The following is a 16,122-nucleotide window of genomic DNA, read 5'->3' as shown; positions in this document are numbered from 1 at the left end:
CCAGACCCCCACCCGTGACCAGTACGCACAGCCTATCTCCATTATTCTACACAGTATCTATGCTGGGCAGTGTCAAGCGGGCACCGTATGCCTGTTGCCTTGATATTTCCCGTCCCGTCGTGTCGGGGCAGTGTCATGCGGCGAATGAATTAAAGGTGTTTCGACACGTCAGAGATCCGTGCCGGGAGCCCTCGGCCTCGGGAGAACGGCACATGCGTAGGATCTTGGATCTCATCCATATGCCGTATGCTAGTCTGCGGCTCTAGCACGACCATGTGGAGCTCGTATACATCGAGTGTGTCTGTTGTCTGTACGGAGTAACCCGGCTTGATATACTTTGTAGCCTTGCGACCTGCCGGGCGCAGTTTCATCCTGTGTGTCGTCTACCCCCGTGTCCATGTCCGAAATATAGGTCGACGAGCTAACCGAGTCATGGGGTGGGGGAGCAGCCCAGTAGTCTGTCAGATCTGGCGATGCGATCTATGCATGTCGATAGACTGCGATAGAACCCCAAGGTTGAGCTCGTGGTGATATCTAGATACCACGATTGGATTACCAGAATCCTGGTCGTCCTGAAAATCCTGATATTGTAGTCCTGTTTCTTCTCATCAAAGTAACGAGGGACCAGCGATCCTCGGAATATACCTAGGAGAGTCGAGGGTTACTTCAAAAACCCGTGGATAGTACGGATGTGGGATTACCTGACGTCTGGTATAAACATTTCCAAACCATGGTTCATCACGGTTTCACTCACCATGACATCGGCCGCCGTTGGTGAGCCACTGGAAAGAGTAGGGTTGATTTACCAGAATATTCTAATAAATCTGGTAATCACACAATATTTTTGGGTTTATTCACACAATTCCATAGGTAGTAGTCTCGGGTCGGGCGATGCTGCGATAGTAGAGAGAGAGAGAAAGAGAGAGAGAGAGAGAGAGAGAGAGAGAGAGAGAGAGAGATGGAGAAAGGGAAAGGGCGAGAGGAAGAGATGGAAAAGGAAGGGACAAACGTAGCAAGTCACCTGCTCTCCCCACGACAACTTCCTCTTCCCCTCTTCACCTCACCTCACCTCCTCATCCTCATCCATCCATTCATCCACGATCTACATCAACAATCGATACAGACAGTCCCATAGACCACTAGACCTATATCTCTAAACCATCAAGATTCACCATGGATCTCACCAAACCCGTCGATCCAGTCTTCACCCAGTCCCTTCCCAAAGTCGAGGTGAGTGCGCCTTCCCCCTCAAGAAGGCCACAGGCCAGAAAACCACCAAAACAAGAAAACGAAAGAGGAGAAAGATGAAAAGAAAGAGCAAGAAAACACAATCGACCGCTAACATCCATCCCAGCTCCACGCCCACCTCAGCGGCAGCATCAGCCGCCAATGTCTTCACGAACTCTGGGCGACGAAGAAAGCGCAAGACCCGAGCTTCAGCATCGAAGACCCCTGGGTATCCATGCCTCCCGGCAAAGTGGACTACTCCCTGCAGACGTAGGTGCCATTACCTACCCTACCTACCAAGCCTCGAAGCCCCCAACCAACGAACCAACCAAATCCTCAAAAGATTCTTCCAAACCTTCAACAAATCTATCTACCACCTGGTCAATGACCTCCCCAGCCTGACCTACGCAACCACCTCCGTCCTAACAGACTTCCTCAATGACGGAGTCACCTACCTCGAACTACGCACCATTCCCCGCGCATCTCCCTCCGCAGCATTCACCAGAGAAGAATACCTTACCACTGTCCTAGACACAATCCAGCACTTCCAGTCCTCCGTCTCCGCGGAAAAAATGTCTGTGTATCTCATCCTAGCCATAGACAGAGGTCACAGCACCGCCTCGGAGGCGCTAGAGATCGTAGACCTGGCTTTGGCGAACCGCGCCCGAGGTGTCGTTGGCATCGATGTCTGCGGAAACCCGACCAAAGGCGATGTTTCTGTTTTTCGGGACGCTTTTGCAAAAGCCAAGGCGCATGGGCTGGGTGTTACCGTGCACTTTGCTGAGACGACGTCGTCGGGGTCGTTGGAGGAGTTGAATACTCTCCTGGAGTTCCAGCCTGATCGGTTGGGTCATGTTATTCATGTACCGGAGGAGGTCAAGAAGGAAATCGCCCGGAGACGTCTCGGGCTGGAGCTGTGTATTTCGTGTAATGTCCATGCGAAGATGTTTGATGGCGGGTTCTTGGATCATCATTTTGGGTTCTGGAGGTTCGAGGACTGTCCGGTTGTTCTTTGTGTGAGTGCTTCTTTTGGTTTACTTGCTGGGTTTCCCTATTTTACCCTATGCGATGATGAGAGTTATACTGATATGCAAGCACAGACCGATGACGTGGGTTTCTTCTGCAGCCCCGTGTCGAACGAGTACCTGCTAGTCGCGGAGCATTTCCAGCTCAACCGAGCCGATCTGCTGAGCATCTGCAGGAAGTCCTACGATGTGATATTCGGGGGAGAGTCCGAAAAAGAGCGCCTTAAACGGCTTCTAAACGACTTTGAGATGAGCTACAGTCAATGATCGTTTAAGATTATAGAACTTTTCATTATTTAAGAGCACCACCTATTAGGGGAGGTCAAAGATCTGCCATGAAGCTATCGATACACACCCTTTTCTACCTCCTGCTTATCAGCTCTGCCATCTGAACTTGCCTTCCTTCAGCGTCTTGATCACTCCCAGCGGCATGAACTCCCGGTTCACTGCCGCCAGACACCCGTATGTTTTCACCATCTCGTCCTGGTACAACTCCGCGGTCCATTGCCAGTACGGCGACATGCGGAACCATTGGTTGGAGATGATATTGCGATTTTTCGTGTGAGTGATGACCGTCCTGTCCAGTGCCATCTGGTTTCTGTGCAGTGCCGGCGTCTGGTTGACACTGACTTCCTCAGGCACACGGATCAGATCATTGTACGCGTTCAGGAGCGGACGACTATAAGTCTCAGGGTAACGGGTGTACTCCTCCAGCGACAGCCCATCCATGTCGCTGTGGGGCCCGAAACTTGCCGTAGCTTCTTTCTCGAATCGCTCCTTGACAGTATGATACTCCACCTCGTACTGCAAAAAGGCCTTCTGGAGTCGGCCGTGAGGTGTCATTTTGATACCTTCGCGCATGGCGAGGAAAGAGATATATGGGTTCAGAAGCTCCAGGCCGCCGAACTCAACGGGGAAGTAGAAAAAGCCTTCGGGGAGGTCTTCAACACCGAACCGATCGGCTAAAACCTGACGCAGGTGATCCGTCACTCCGCTGTTGCTGTCGGCGAACAAGGTGCGCTCAATGCGGCTGAGCGTCGAAATAGCCATGTCAATGTGGCTACGTCCAAAGCACATGGCTGGTTTGGCGAAGTTGTTGGCAAAGAACCGCCCGAAGTAGCTGTTCCAGGCCTGCACCCACGAGAAGACGCTCTTGCAGGATGAGAGTTGGCGCTTCAATTCGGAGATGTGGTTATCGACCTGTTCTTGATCGATGACGAAGTGGCCTTCCAGAGGATCCAACCTGAGGAAGCCCCAGCGAATTTCGCCTTTGGGCAGGGGGTCGGGCGAGACTGTATCCGTCGACTGTTGACTCTGACGGTCCTTCGCATCTTTTCCCACCAGTCGCACCGTTCCTGTCTTTTCCTCGTTGAAAGCCAGGCCCATGACCTTCGTAAACTCCGTCATCGTAGCCCAGGCTTTGACACAGGTCTCCTCCTCACCCCAGAACCAGAAGTCGTCGTGCAGTCGATACAGATACGCACCATCTGTGCTCTGGTTGACAGCAAAATCCATGCAGAACAGCACGGTCTCCCCGAAACAGTCGGAAAGAGCATGGCTCATGGGAACGCCTCGCTTCCGGATTTGTCTCGAGCCGTCCGGTCCGTCCTGGACGAACTTGATTGGAGTTTCCAGAAAAGTGCGGAAAAAGTTGAGCCAGTATTGCGGGACTCCGAAATACTCCAAGACGGTAAGAATCGTAGAATGGGCGAGAGAGGGACCAAACCACTTGACGTCCGATCTGATGGCGGTGAATTCTCCATGCAGCGAAGTGTAGACAAGAGACTCAGTGATAAGGAGATGGAGAAGGGAGTGCTTCGTTTCCAGCGCGTTCTTCTTATCCTTCTTCAGGCTGCTATCCCGGGCGTCTCCACCATCGCCGTCGTATGCTACATTGCCCTGCTCCACAGATGAGGGTAGAAGAGTCATAAAGTAGTCGTCCTTGTACATTTTCTTCCGGGCATTGTTGACGCAACTTGTTCCGCGTTGTGAAGCTTCACTGGCCGTGAAATTGGAGCGACGAGAAATTTCGGGCCGAGGGATGTGCTCACGCAGAAATTTCCATGCCGGCGTGTCCAGAAAGGCGTTGAACGCAGATCGAAAGGTAACAGACCACTTGGTTCCTAGGTACTGGAACATGAGGCCATCCAACAGGTCCTCGTCCATGAACACACGGTACTTCCCATTCAGCTGACGACGCATCTCCACCGGGATACATCCCGCAGGCCAGCCCCAGTTATCCAGGGAAGCCAGACGCATATTGAGAACGTCGACCACCTCCTGGGATACTGCGGGGTTGCGCATGAACTCCTTCAAAATGGCGGTCTTCTCCTTCGTGAGTAGGTCCGACCGCAGCAATGACTCGGAAACCCACTTGAGATCGTCGACGTCGAGCGAAATACTTTTTGACGTAAAATCGATACCAATGCTCCTAATAGTGTCACGCAGTTCCGTCAAGGCCTGCTTCGAGGGCGTCGTCGCTTCAAAGAGACCCTCGAGGTATGCTCGGACAGCACTTGCATCCACGTCTGCCTCTGTGAAGACCAGCGACTCCCATGTTTCTCGCTGTTGCTGCATCTCTGTACGTCTCACATTTTCGAAGCCGGCGCCCTGCTGCTCTTCATCGTCTGTTGTGGCGGAGGGAGTTTCCAGATCGCCCAGCCATTCGGTGACTAGGGAGCTATAGAATTTGGCATGCTTATGCCTAAGCTGCAGATATTGTAGCTCTTCCTCCAGGTGGGAAATCCAGCTCTTCAAGCTGCGATCTGATACCGATGGATCATACTGGCTCTGCAGAAGGAAGCGACGGATATTGACATGGAGCGCACGCTCGGTTCGATCCTCCACCGCGGATTCTATGTCTGAATTCTTGTCCTCGTCCAGGTCCTCCTGATCAAGTGCATCATTGGGGAAGCCCTTGAGTTTGGTCACACCTTCCAAGAGGATCTGAGCCTTGGAGCGAAGACTGGAAGCATTTTCAGCAGCCTCAACAATCTCGGCTCTCCGCTTCTCAAACAGAGCTCGTTGTTTGGAGAGCTCGTTGATTTTGGTAGTAGTGATCGATCCCAAGGTTTGAGGAAGAGCCCCGCTAGACAACATGTCGCTGTTTTGTTTTTTTTTTGGGGGGGGGGGGGGACAACAAAGGAGGGAAATGGTTCAATTGTGTTGACCCTATCGATGAGGGGATGTAGGAAAGCAGTCGATGCGTAGATGAGTTGGTAGAGAATCAGTAGTTGGGAGCAAGGTTGTTTTGTAGTTGCTCAGTCGGGAAGGAAGAAATAGGAGAAGGTTTGAGGAAATAACAAGCGACTGATGATCGGCACAGAGCAAGAACGAGGGGCTCCATATTAATAGTCACCGGTGGTGGGGACACGAGGCTTTTGAAGACCGTGAAAGAACCTCGTAGTAGTAGTAATAGCCAATGATTCCTAGAGCTTTTTAGCGATCTCTGTACCCCGACTTTCATCAGCGATTGGCTGGCAATATCGAGGATCTGATTGCCGTGGCGATTGCGGGACGGCGGGGTCCGCATCGGGTGCCCGATGTTCCCAAAGAGGACTCCGACCTCAGCTCAGCTGTAGTCTTTCAGGCGCTCGAGTTCCACCCAGCATTGGTCATATTGCATCTCCAGGTGGCTTCTGCCGCGCAATTGTCCCACGCTTTTGATTTTCCACTGCTGGACGAGCGCCATCGCCGCTTTGGCGAGGACAAGCACCGCCAAGTCCCTTCCGATGCATCCTCGCGCCCCTTTGCCAAAGGCAACAAACTGATTTTCCATTTTACGGCAATGTTCTTCATCTCCAAGCCATCGCTGCGGGATCCATTGGTCTGCATTGTCCCCCCAGATCTCGCGCGACCGGCCCAAGACATGCGAATTCGCAGACACGGTGGTTCCGACCGGCAGCGGAGCCGACAAGCTGGGAATGACTGTTTCGGCACCTGGCATGATCACTCGGGGAAATGCAGTTGGGAATACTGCTCGCAACCGTATCGTTTCCTTTATCACGGCTTGTAGCCTCGGGGACACCGAAGTAGCTATTGTGCTTCCTTTGGAGATATGCGTCCCCTGTCGAAGGGTTTCCTGCCAAAGCTGCCCTTCCTGCAACCCCAGTTGATATACTATCGCGGTAAGAGCAGCTGCCATACTCCCCGGGCCTGCGAAGACTAATTAGAAGCCTCTGAAAAGACTTCTCCCTGTGTCATCCGATCCATATCATCGACCGGGACTTCCAACCAGCTTTTCACTATACCAGGTTGCTCAGCATTCGCTATCCGTTCTGGATCTCGCATGATTGCGGAATGACCCGCGGCCATCAGGCCAGCCATTCCGGTTGGTGCGCCATCTTTATTGTAACGGGGCTTGCGAAACAGAGCACCGATGGGTCGAGTGTTCATAAGCCACCCGTATGTCGGCCAAAGCGAGAAACTCCATGCTGTCTTGGTCAGCATGCGAAGTTGCGCGCAGATATCTCCGGCAATGGCACTATCCGTATAGGGATGTGCTGTCACAGCTGGTCCGAAGAGGACTTCTAGCATGGTGTCCAGAGTGAACTGGTATATCGACGGCGCCATATTTACAGCAGAGATTCCCTGATCACCTGCGGGGCGTCGCAATGACTCCACTCGGGCAAGAAACACTTCTACATGGCTTGTGATAATCGATTCGTATCTCCTCACCTTCGAGCTTGACAAGGCCGGTCCCAAGACCTTTTTTTTCTTCTGGCGGTGGAGGGCGCTCGATCTGGTAGCGAAGATACTCGCTTCGCGTTGGCTCGAACCCCGCCCAAAGGTATAGAAGTCGTCTTTCTCGACCGACTTGTTAAACCCGTAGACGGCATCATAGTCCTCCAGGCTCGAAAAAGAGAGCCAGTTCGGGGCGACACGGACTACACGGCCATACTTGTCGTGCAGGCGCTGTTCCGTGAGATGATGCTGGCCGCCAAGGAAGGTGATGAATCTCCTTTTAGAGGAGAGACAGGTCAGTACAACCACGACGGTCTAAGTCCTCTATCTAGTTCCCGGTGGGTCATGACGAACCATAGATTGGTGAACCGGGCCCAGAAGGGACCCGGATAGCGTGCCAGAGGATGGAAGTAACAGAGGTATACCACGCGGGCGAGGAGGCTGAGCAGTGCCAGCTGGGTCAAGATGGGGATGAGAGTAGTCATGATTCGGAGTTCTCTGCGCAGTGCGGCCGGATCATCGTGCTATAGTAGATGATCTGGAAATAGGAGTGATAAAAGAATTGATAAAAGGGCAAGATACAAGACGCGAGATGACGGTGAAGAAATGGCGAGACCACGTCAGGCGACTCAGGCAGCGATTTGCTATTGCTGGAGACGGAGCTTGAGAGATGTTGACGAAAGGGAGCTGGACTATTGATTCGCCCGCTGGAGCAGTGCGAAGTGGGACAGGCCAATGATTGTTATTGAATGAGACGAGGATACGGAGTATCTACGGAGTATATCCCCCCATCTATGCCTGAGTGCCTGAGGCTGTCAGACAGTTCGGCCGCGACTGCTCCTTCCACATTCGGACATCTCGGCCTTGTCTCTTGCCCGGCCTCAGGCTCCTACACCTTGTGCAGCAGCCATCCCAATTCCAGGGTCAAGCAGTGGAGTTCCACAAGTCCAATGGAATGGGAGGCCGGTTGACGATGGTGCAGGATATCGCGCCCATCATCCGGTTCTTGTGCACGGAGGGTGGCTGGATAACCGGCCAGACTATCTTTGCTAATGGGGGCTAGACTACGCGGTGATCTCTCTTCTCGGGTTGATAACGCAGAATCTTATATATGCTTGGATATAATGGACAAAAGTCAATCTATAGGCATCGCACTACGAGTTGTCAGGTATATGCAATGGGAAATTCAGAAATCAGGCATCTCAGTAAGGTTGACACGGGACAACAACAACCTGGCACCTCTTTCACGGTACCTTGTATTAACATGTGCCCTCAAGCAGGTAGGTAAACGTTCAGTCATTAGAGTACAAAAATCAACAATCACAGTCATATCTCATTTTAGTTCACAGACGAGGCCGAGGACTTTGGTCGCTTCTGGTCAACAGGAGCTTCCAGGTCCAGCGGCTTCCCCGTCGGATGTTCGTCCTCCACAAACACCTCCTGTCCGTCCGCGACGGACAGATCGTCCACGTCCACGCCAACCTCCTGCCATTTGTCGCTGGTAGCGGGGATGGGGAACAGCCGCGTCAGCGCGTAATACATCACGCTCGAGACAACCACCCCGGAGAAGTAATTGACGTTGTAAATGTACTGCGCGCCCACGGGCACGCTGCGTCCCACGGCCCCTGCAAAGCCGACAATGTTGATGATAATACCTGACAGGTACGCAGCATATGCGTGCCAGGAGAATCCGCAGACGTAGTGGTACGGTGAGGTCTTCCGTGCGCTGTAGAGTTCCTTTACCCGCAGGTATCCTTTCCGGACGACATAGTAGTCGCAGATCATGACACCGGCGATGGAGGAGAGGAAGATCGAGTAGGCCGAGAGGTAGGTGGTGAACGCGTTGGATGACGATGAAAGTCTCCACTATGAACTGTTAGTACTTTTTACTCACAGAGGTTTTGAAAAAGTGGTCGTACCGGACACATGCACAGGCCAACGGCGGCACAGATGTAACTACCCCGTCGGATGTTGAGGTAGCGAGGCATTAATGCCGTCATATCCGTACCAGCGGAGACCGAGTTCGCGGAAATATTCGTGCCCAGCTGAGCGAGAGTAAAGCCAGTCGAGATGATAAATATTCCGAAGCGCTCAGCCGAGCTGGCTCCGTCCAGAAATTGACCGAGAAGGGTCAGGGGGTTCCACACAAAATCACCGCCGAAGATGACCGCCGAAGAGGACGACACAATGATGCCGATAAAGGAAGTGATGCCGAAGCCGATCGGGATGGTGAGCAGTTGCGACCACAACGCGTCCTTGGGTGTCCGGGAGAATCTCGAAAAGTCCGGGTCGTTCACGATCAAAGTTGCAAAGTTGCCCAGGCAACTCATAATGGACTTGATGACGGCCCAAGCCAGGGCGCTTCCATGTACTGTGGCAGGTTGGTGGACGATCGGACCGATTCCGTTGGCACGGGAGATAGCCCAGGCGAAGAAAGCAATGGCTGCGATGGGGGAATATATCGCTTTCACGGTAAAGAGGTGCCGAATCTTATGGACCGGGAACCAAAGAGCAGGCAGAGAGATGAGCCAAAACAGGAAGAAGCTGACAAAGTTCTTAGTGGTCACACCAGAGCTCGCAGGAATCCCATTAGGGATATTCTTATAACTGGGCCAGATGGATTCGATCATCAAGGTGACACACTCGCCTAATGCCGGCGGATGTTAGAGGAGAGACTTGGCTGAAAGAGGATTGATTGATTGCAGAAAGACTCACCTCCGATATAGCCCTGGACACCATACCAAACAACAGCCATCGCCGCCCGGTTGAAGACGGGCCAGAAAGAACCCCAGATCCCGAAGCTTGCTCTGCATGCGACCGGGAACGATACGTGATAGACAGCACCGATGCGACCGGTCAAGCACACAAAGCAAGCGGCGATGAAGTATCCGACCCAGACGCATATCCATGCCTGCCACCAGGACAGGCCATCAACGATCATCGAGGATGAGATCATCCATGTGTTCTTTACCACCCACATCCGTTAGCCAAGGGATCCTGACCACACCAGAAGAGACTTGATTCGAGGGCACTTACGATATTCAAGGAGTCTGCTATCCAGAAAGCCACAAAGTTGAACCATCTCCACTGTCGACGCTCGTGTTCGACTGCAAGCCGCAAAAGCCAAGCATTTGCACACGGTCAGCCTACACTGATCTCAAGGAATCGAGATGGACAAGCACGGGACGTCTCAAGGTGATCCGCCGGCCAGCATAATGATCTCACCTGGCCGCAAGTCACGGTTTGTCAACATCAACTGGGTGTTGGTCAACCCAGGCTCCGCTGGCACCTCGAGCTTCTCGATCCATTCCTTGATCCGAGGCATTTTCCGCCTGTGTTGTCGACGACAGCCGAGCTGGGACGGGGCACCGGCGATGGTTTCGACGAAATATAGTGTGTGTAGCGTATGATGTATGGATAGGACGGGGTGGGTAGGTAGTATGTATGATTCTCCAGGCCAGCTGACACGTGAGAGAAGTACTGCACGATGCAGACACAAACAAGACAGTTCCTTCTGTTTCCGGCGACCGGACGAGAGAAGGATATATATAAAAGAGATCGATGGCAATGGCACTATCAGCACTCGGTTTTCGATGTGGCCCCCGACGAGAGCAGCGGAAGGCACTATCAGCGTCATCGCCGGCGGATGGGCCAATCAGGGCGGGCTGAGGGACAGATATGGAACGGTTCCATTGTGAAGCTGGCTGATATGCTGGGCCAGGATGACACCCGAACAGCCACTGCCATGCCCCTTACGCAAGATGGAGATAAGAATTCGACCTGGGCAGGTCCATGTGGTGATCCCATGGGTGTTATCAAGCTCGCACTCGCAGGCTGCTGTCTGGGCCGTCGATCGGGAGAACCAGGCAGCGATAATGGGGGTGGGGGATTGTTTCCATTGCTCGATTCGCTCGAGTAAGCATGGCGTTATCAGTGCACCGCGACTTGCTGCGACTCCACTGGCCCTCCACAACGGCGCTCCCAGCCGGGGTGGGGGGGAATCCCCGGCCTGCCCAGCGAGTCACAGAGACCCTGGCGGCGGGGCCTATCTAATCACAGGCCCGCTGACTCGATGAGATCGAGTAAAGAAATTCTTGGGGGTTCGGCAGATGATAGATAGCCAACTTCGGGGCTGATCCTTTCACCGTCGCCGCGGACCAGGGAACCGGATGGTCCTCTCCACATGGACCTGTCACCGAAGTAAGGGGAAGAAGGAACGTCGCTTTTCGCTCGCCGATATCGTCAAGGGGCCGTGGCACGTGTTCAAAGTCAGGTGATGCGCTGATCTACTCCGTACTCTTTTACTCTATACTCTATACTCCGTAGACATCCACCACATGCAACATATGTATTATACAAGTCCTCGATTCAGGATCAACCAGCTCAAGTAACCCACAGGCCAATGCAAACGAAACTAACTACAAAAAAAAAAAAACAAGTCTACAGGTATGACCACCACCTAACCCTTATTCCACTTGCCAAACTTCACATAATCATCGTACAACGCCTTGAACACCGCCCGTCCGGACACGTCCAGCCCCGCATTCATGGCGCGCATCGTGTCGCGGGACATCACGTCCAAGACCGCGTACAGACCAGGGAGGACCGCCGCCTTGACCTCGGGCGCCAGAGTTCCGCGCAGGGAGCTCTGCGTGTACTCCATGATGAGGTACTGGAGGTACTGTCCCGCAATACGCTTGGCTTTCTTCGTCTGGTCCGTCAGACCCTCGTGACCACCTGCCGACTGGGTCGGTCGCGAAACGGCAGACACGGTCGGGTCGCAGAGAGAGGTGAGGAGGCGGGTGAAGTGGACCGCGTGCGAGGCCTGCAGTGGGGCTAGCCAGTAGGGTTGCTGTCCGGTCTTCTTCTCGTAGATCATGGATCGACTGCGCTTCTTGGAGCGAGCAAACAAGCAGTCCAGTAGTCGTTGGATGGCAGGCAGGATGAGGTGGAAGCGTCCTCCGATCTTCCGACGGTGAAGACCCAGCAGGGTGCCCATCAACCGACAGAGACGGATATAGACCGTTCCGGAGAATTCGGGATCGATGCTGGGCCCGGACTTGGAAGTGCTGACTGCAATGCATCCCAGCAGGTTGTCGACATTCCACTGCGTGATGCAGCGGGTGTGGCTGCGGAGAAGGATGTCCAGACACTCGGTTGCAAGAGTGAACTGCTCGATCGATTTGTTGCGGGGAAGCGATTCAGTCACGGCGGTGCAGATCAACGACAGCTCTTTGGCAACATCGCTTTCCTTGTCCTCAATAGCAGGCACCGCGGCGATGGCCAGACCAGCAATGAGTAGATGATATTCCGCATTCTCTCCGACAAATCCTAACTCCCGCACATCTTGGATAACCCGAGTCAACTCGTCCACCGACATGGACTGGAACCTTGCACTGGTAGATCGAATAAATAGTCGCTGTTCTTCGCTATACATGTTTTGCACCGGAAGGGCCTCTGCACACTGTATCACGGGCTGTGTGATACTCTTCTCAGAGCTCCGTCCGGCCAAGACACGGCGTCGGATGAGTCTTCTCAGCGAGGGTCCTGAATCGACCGACTTTTCCACATAGCTTTCAATCTTCGACAAGAACTTCTCAACCTCGCTATGATCGGTGGCAAGATCCTCGAAGTCCTCCAGCGCATCCAGAATCTTAATCAGAGCAATCGTCTCCTCCAATTGCTGCTTCTTGTACTGGTCTTTGACCGATTTGACCTCCGCAACCACGAGCTCGAACATCTTCTGTCGGCAAGTAGCAAGCTCTGCCTCGTCAAAGACACCGGCAAGCTGCTTACGCTGGTGCCAGAGTTGAGACAGGGAGATCCTCAGATAGAAACAGTCCATGGAATCACGATCGAGAGATTGCAATTTGGACGCCTTCGCGGTGACCTTCCGATACATCTTCTTAAACGCCTTCTGGCGATCTTCCTCTGACAGAACGAGCAGCTTGGCTATGACCGAGCGATGTAAATTTCTGAAAGCTTTCATAATCTGAAGATCAACTTCACTCCCTTGGAGAGTGACTGCTTTGGCAACCGTCCAGATTGGCTCCCAATTGCTGGTGATGGCCGCTGGAGACTTAGGCATATCGGCTAACCTGGCCATCAATGATAGCATCCCCATAATAACCTCGGGCGTGCTGTCTTCCTGTACGATAACCTCCTGTAGCAGATCCAGCAGAAGCCCTCTCTGGCGGCGCGTGACAAGCGGCGCAGGGATCCTCTGCAGACTCTCAACATAGAGCTTCCGGCTTTCAGTGTCTTCCTTGGCTCGTCCGGAAAGCACAGCGATCAAATCGGCGGCGAGGGCCGGTGCGTTGAGTAGATACTCGTGGCAAACAACACTAGCCCAAGCTTGAAGGAATCTAAGGTCGGGGCTAACGGTCTCCAAAGCCGATGGTGCTGACTTGTACTGGGACGTTGCCAAAGACAGAATATGACCGAACAAAGAGCGTCTGGTCTCGGATTCAACCCGGGTCCAGGTATCAGGACTTCTGACGAGGGTTAGGAAATAAGCCAAGGCGAGTGTCTCCGGCGCTTTCAAGGTCTCTATACGCCCATTCCAGGGAGACGTAATCGACTTGAGAGCATCCTTGCCCGAGATTGACTTAATCAGCTCTGTGATTTCGCTCGTAAGAGAGCTGAATTTCTCGCTATTTTGTGACCCCTTGATAGCAGCAAGAGTGAACTGATAAGCCTCGAAGCACTCCAGAGGAGCCCAAGGCTTTTGCAGTCGGTCCTTGTGGTGACGCTTAATGGTTGAGGCAGCGGTGTCCACCAGGTTCAGAATCGTAGTGCCCAGATCATTGTCAGTGGACTGAACATTGTTTTCGAGGAGGTTACGAGCCAGCCGCCACAACCGCCATCGCCAGTGCAGTGTCTTTTTCGAAGACAGCGTGGATGCTGCGGTCTGAATTACAGAGCTCAAATCTTCATTCTTATCCTCGAGGCTCAGGTCGCGCTTTCTGAAACCAGACTCCAATATCACAAACTGCGCATAGGCACCGGGGGTGTCGGAAATCTTGCTACCCTCAGACTTAATCTCCGCCGCAGCAGCATGCAGCTGTGCAGCGACATGGGTGTGGGTAAGGGGGTTTCGAGTTATTTCACCATAAGCATTACACACATCGTCGTCTTCCCATACAATGAATGAGCTCAGGTTCTTGTCTGCTGATCGCGCCTCTTCCACATCCATCAGCTGTTCGTACCAATGCTGCATAAATGTCGGTAGATCTCTGGCAGCCACGAACCCGCGCAGCAGAGGAATCACGATGCCGTTCTTGATGATCGCATAACTGCCGTCACTATGGGACAGGCCGCCGCGCCAATGCGCAAAGATCTTTTCCAACAAAGCCTTCAGCAACTTTGTCGAGTCGCTGAGACCTGAGTTGGGCAAAAAGATGTCAACGCCGAGTTCAACAAGCAACGATGTAAGACTCCATTCAACCTGCGACAATCCCTCCTTCAGGAGTCCAGTGTATGATGCATGAGTGAGCAATGTATGGAGTGACAACTGCACGTTGCGGACAAGAACCACACGGAAAAGGTGCTCCAAGATGCCAACAAATTCAGAGAGGTACGTGGGTGTGCTTTCCGACTTCACAATCGAGAATGCCAGCTCAGCAATAGCGACGAACAAGGTCTCTAGCCACGGAGCCTCGTGGGTCTGTCGCCGGAAAGTGTCACGAGGTACTGAGCGAACAGCTATGTCGAAGAATTCAGGCAGCAGCTCTGCGGTCTTCCACAAGATTTTCTTCTGGACAATGGAATCCTCGCTAGTCTCTGACGGACACTCAGGCCCGCAAAGATTAGGCCTCAGGGCATCGGAAATAGGCTTAACGCAGCTCCAGTCTGGTTCACTGGCGGAATAGTCGATACCGGCGCCTCCTCGATCAAAGAAGCCACCACGCGCAGGGAGTACCACATGAAGGGCGATCAAGCGCTCCATCCCATGCAGCACTTGGGCTCTTTCGTCTGTGTCAAGTCGAATAGATCGCACACAGACTTGAAGTCTTAGCGCACTCTGGAAGCAGTGTTTCGCGAAACACTCCTGTTCAGCTGTTAGTTCCAATTACATGAAGCCCCGATCTTACCAGACCTACATTACTCAATCCCTTATCGGAGTCGTCACGACGAGAGGATCTCAACTCCCATAGTTCCAAGACCGCTGGGAACACATACAACAGATGCTGTAGATCTGTAGTCTTCCGCGCATGGGAGAACTGTGTTGTAACAACAGCAGCTAGTCGGAACGACTTCTGCAACGTCATAGCAACCGATTCTGGCTCACCCTTGAGCGCATGCTTCAGATGTGAGCTCGCGACCTCATCCACCTCCGGTGTCCGAGTCGCCAGCATGACCAGACTGTACAAACAGTCCAGCGCGCGAATGAACGCGAGAAAACACGAGATCGGCGTCCGTGGCTGCTCGTCAATATCCATCGCATCCGTCGCGCCATCACCGGCCCTCTTTCTCTTTGTTCCCTTCCGATCGTAATCGCCATTGCGATGCGGCGAGTCGCTCAACGTATGGCTCGATTCCGAATCCGAATGAAGCAGTTCGGTCGTCCCGGTCTTCAGTCCAGCGAATATGTCCTCCTCCAAGTCGGCGATCGCCTCGTTGAGAATCCCGAGAAACTTCTGATCCTTCAAGGTCGTGGCCAACGTCTTGGGCGGAATCAGGTCGATCAGCTGTCGCAGCAAGAGGAAAGAGCCGGAGTCGACGCGGTAGTTCTTGCCCGCGCGCAGTTTCTTCAGGAGCCATCGGAGGACCCATTCCTCCTTGGGCGCGGCGTTGTTCTGAACATGAGGGGTGCGGTTGATCTCCGGATGGCTTGCACACAGGGCCAGATCCAGTCCGATAATCTGGGCGGCTTCATTCAGCTGCGTAGTGGGCGAGGCGGTGCCCTTCTCGAGGCGGAGCAAGGCCTCTTGCGAAGAGCGCGGGCGCTGTGACAGAAATCGCATAGTGTTAGCCGCACGCGCGAGGACTGGGATGTGGTAGAGAAGAACAGAAGAACCACGGAGAGTGAAAACACACCTCCGCAACCGAAGGCATCTCGGATGAGACGAGTCGGATCAGATCAGATGGTGATACTGGTTCCCTCTAGGTTCCTCAGGTCCACCTCGTCAACACGAATCGTACATAATCCGGGAGCCGTTATGCTGGTCGTTTGCGGGGAGGGGGA

General features: G+C 53.4%; 5 protein-coding genes across 5 annotated transcripts; 1 reads left to right on the top strand and 4 right to left on the bottom strand.

Moving 5' to 3' along the window:
* Positions 1-1,173: 1,173 nt before the first annotated feature.
* On the top strand, positions 1,174-2,519 carry BO70DRAFT_372250 (putative adenosine deaminase; the record flags this gene model as incomplete). Its single annotated transcript, XM_025544839.1, has 4 exons — positions 1,174-1,230; positions 1,355-1,497; positions 1,571-2,243; positions 2,328-2,519. The coding sequence occupies 4 exons, from the start codon at positions 1,174-1,176 to the stop codon at positions 2,517-2,519; spliced, it is 1,065 nt and encodes a 354-aa protein (XP_025398085.1).
* A 10-nt stretch (positions 2,520-2,529) lies between these two features.
* On the bottom strand, positions 2,530-5,388 carry BO70DRAFT_363450 (uncharacterized protein). Its single transcript, XM_025543565.1, has one exon. It carries the CDS (start codon positions 5,349-5,351, stop codon positions 2,628-2,630), a length of 2,724 nt encoding a protein of 907 aa, XP_025398084.1. The 5' UTR covers positions 5,352-5,388; the 3' UTR covers positions 2,530-2,627.
* A 435-nt stretch (positions 5,389-5,823) lies between these two features.
* Positions 5,824-7,574, bottom strand: BO70DRAFT_388316 (putative cytochrome P450 pisatin demethylase; the record flags this gene model as incomplete). The annotated part of the gene is made up of 3 exons (XM_025545982.1): positions 7,290-7,574; positions 6,503-7,212; positions 5,824-6,407 (listed from the first exon to the last, which is right to left on the bottom strand). The coding sequence occupies exons 1-3, from the start codon at positions 7,418-7,420 to the stop codon at positions 5,824-5,826; spliced, it is 1,425 nt and encodes a 474-aa protein (XP_025398083.1). The 5' UTR covers positions 7,421-7,574.
* Positions 7,575-8,273: 699 nt separating this feature from the next.
* Positions 8,274-10,260, bottom strand: BO70DRAFT_294479 (nucleobase cation symporter-1 family protein; the record flags this gene model as incomplete). The annotated part of the gene is made up of 5 exons (XM_025539479.1): positions 8,274-8,801; positions 8,855-9,582; positions 9,651-9,900; positions 9,972-10,042; positions 10,161-10,260. The coding sequence occupies 5 exons, from the start codon at positions 10,258-10,260 to the stop codon at positions 8,274-8,276; spliced, it is 1,677 nt and encodes a 558-aa protein (XP_025398082.1).
* A 1,118-nt stretch (positions 10,261-11,378) lies between these two features.
* Positions 11,379-16,096, bottom strand: BO70DRAFT_430437 (ribosome biogenesis protein URB2). The gene is made up of 3 exons (XM_025548160.1): positions 15,975-16,096; positions 15,038-15,883; positions 11,379-14,985 (listed from the first exon to the last, which is right to left on the bottom strand). The coding sequence occupies exons 1-3, from the start codon at positions 15,990-15,992 to the stop codon at positions 11,395-11,397; spliced, it is 4,455 nt and encodes a 1,484-aa protein (XP_025398081.1). The 5' UTR covers positions 15,993-16,096; the 3' UTR covers positions 11,379-11,394.
* Positions 16,097-16,122: the final 26 nt, after the last annotated feature.

Source organism: Aspergillus heteromorphus (genome assembly GCF_003184545.1).
Source record: "Aspergillus heteromorphus CBS 117.55 chromosome Unknown BO70scaffold_18, whole genome shotgun sequence".
NCBI lineage: Eukaryota > Fungi > Ascomycota > Eurotiomycetes > Eurotiales > Aspergillaceae > Aspergillus > Aspergillus heteromorphus.
Note: the sequence above shows the minus strand (reverse complement) of the source record. Positions and strands in the feature narration are given on the sequence as shown.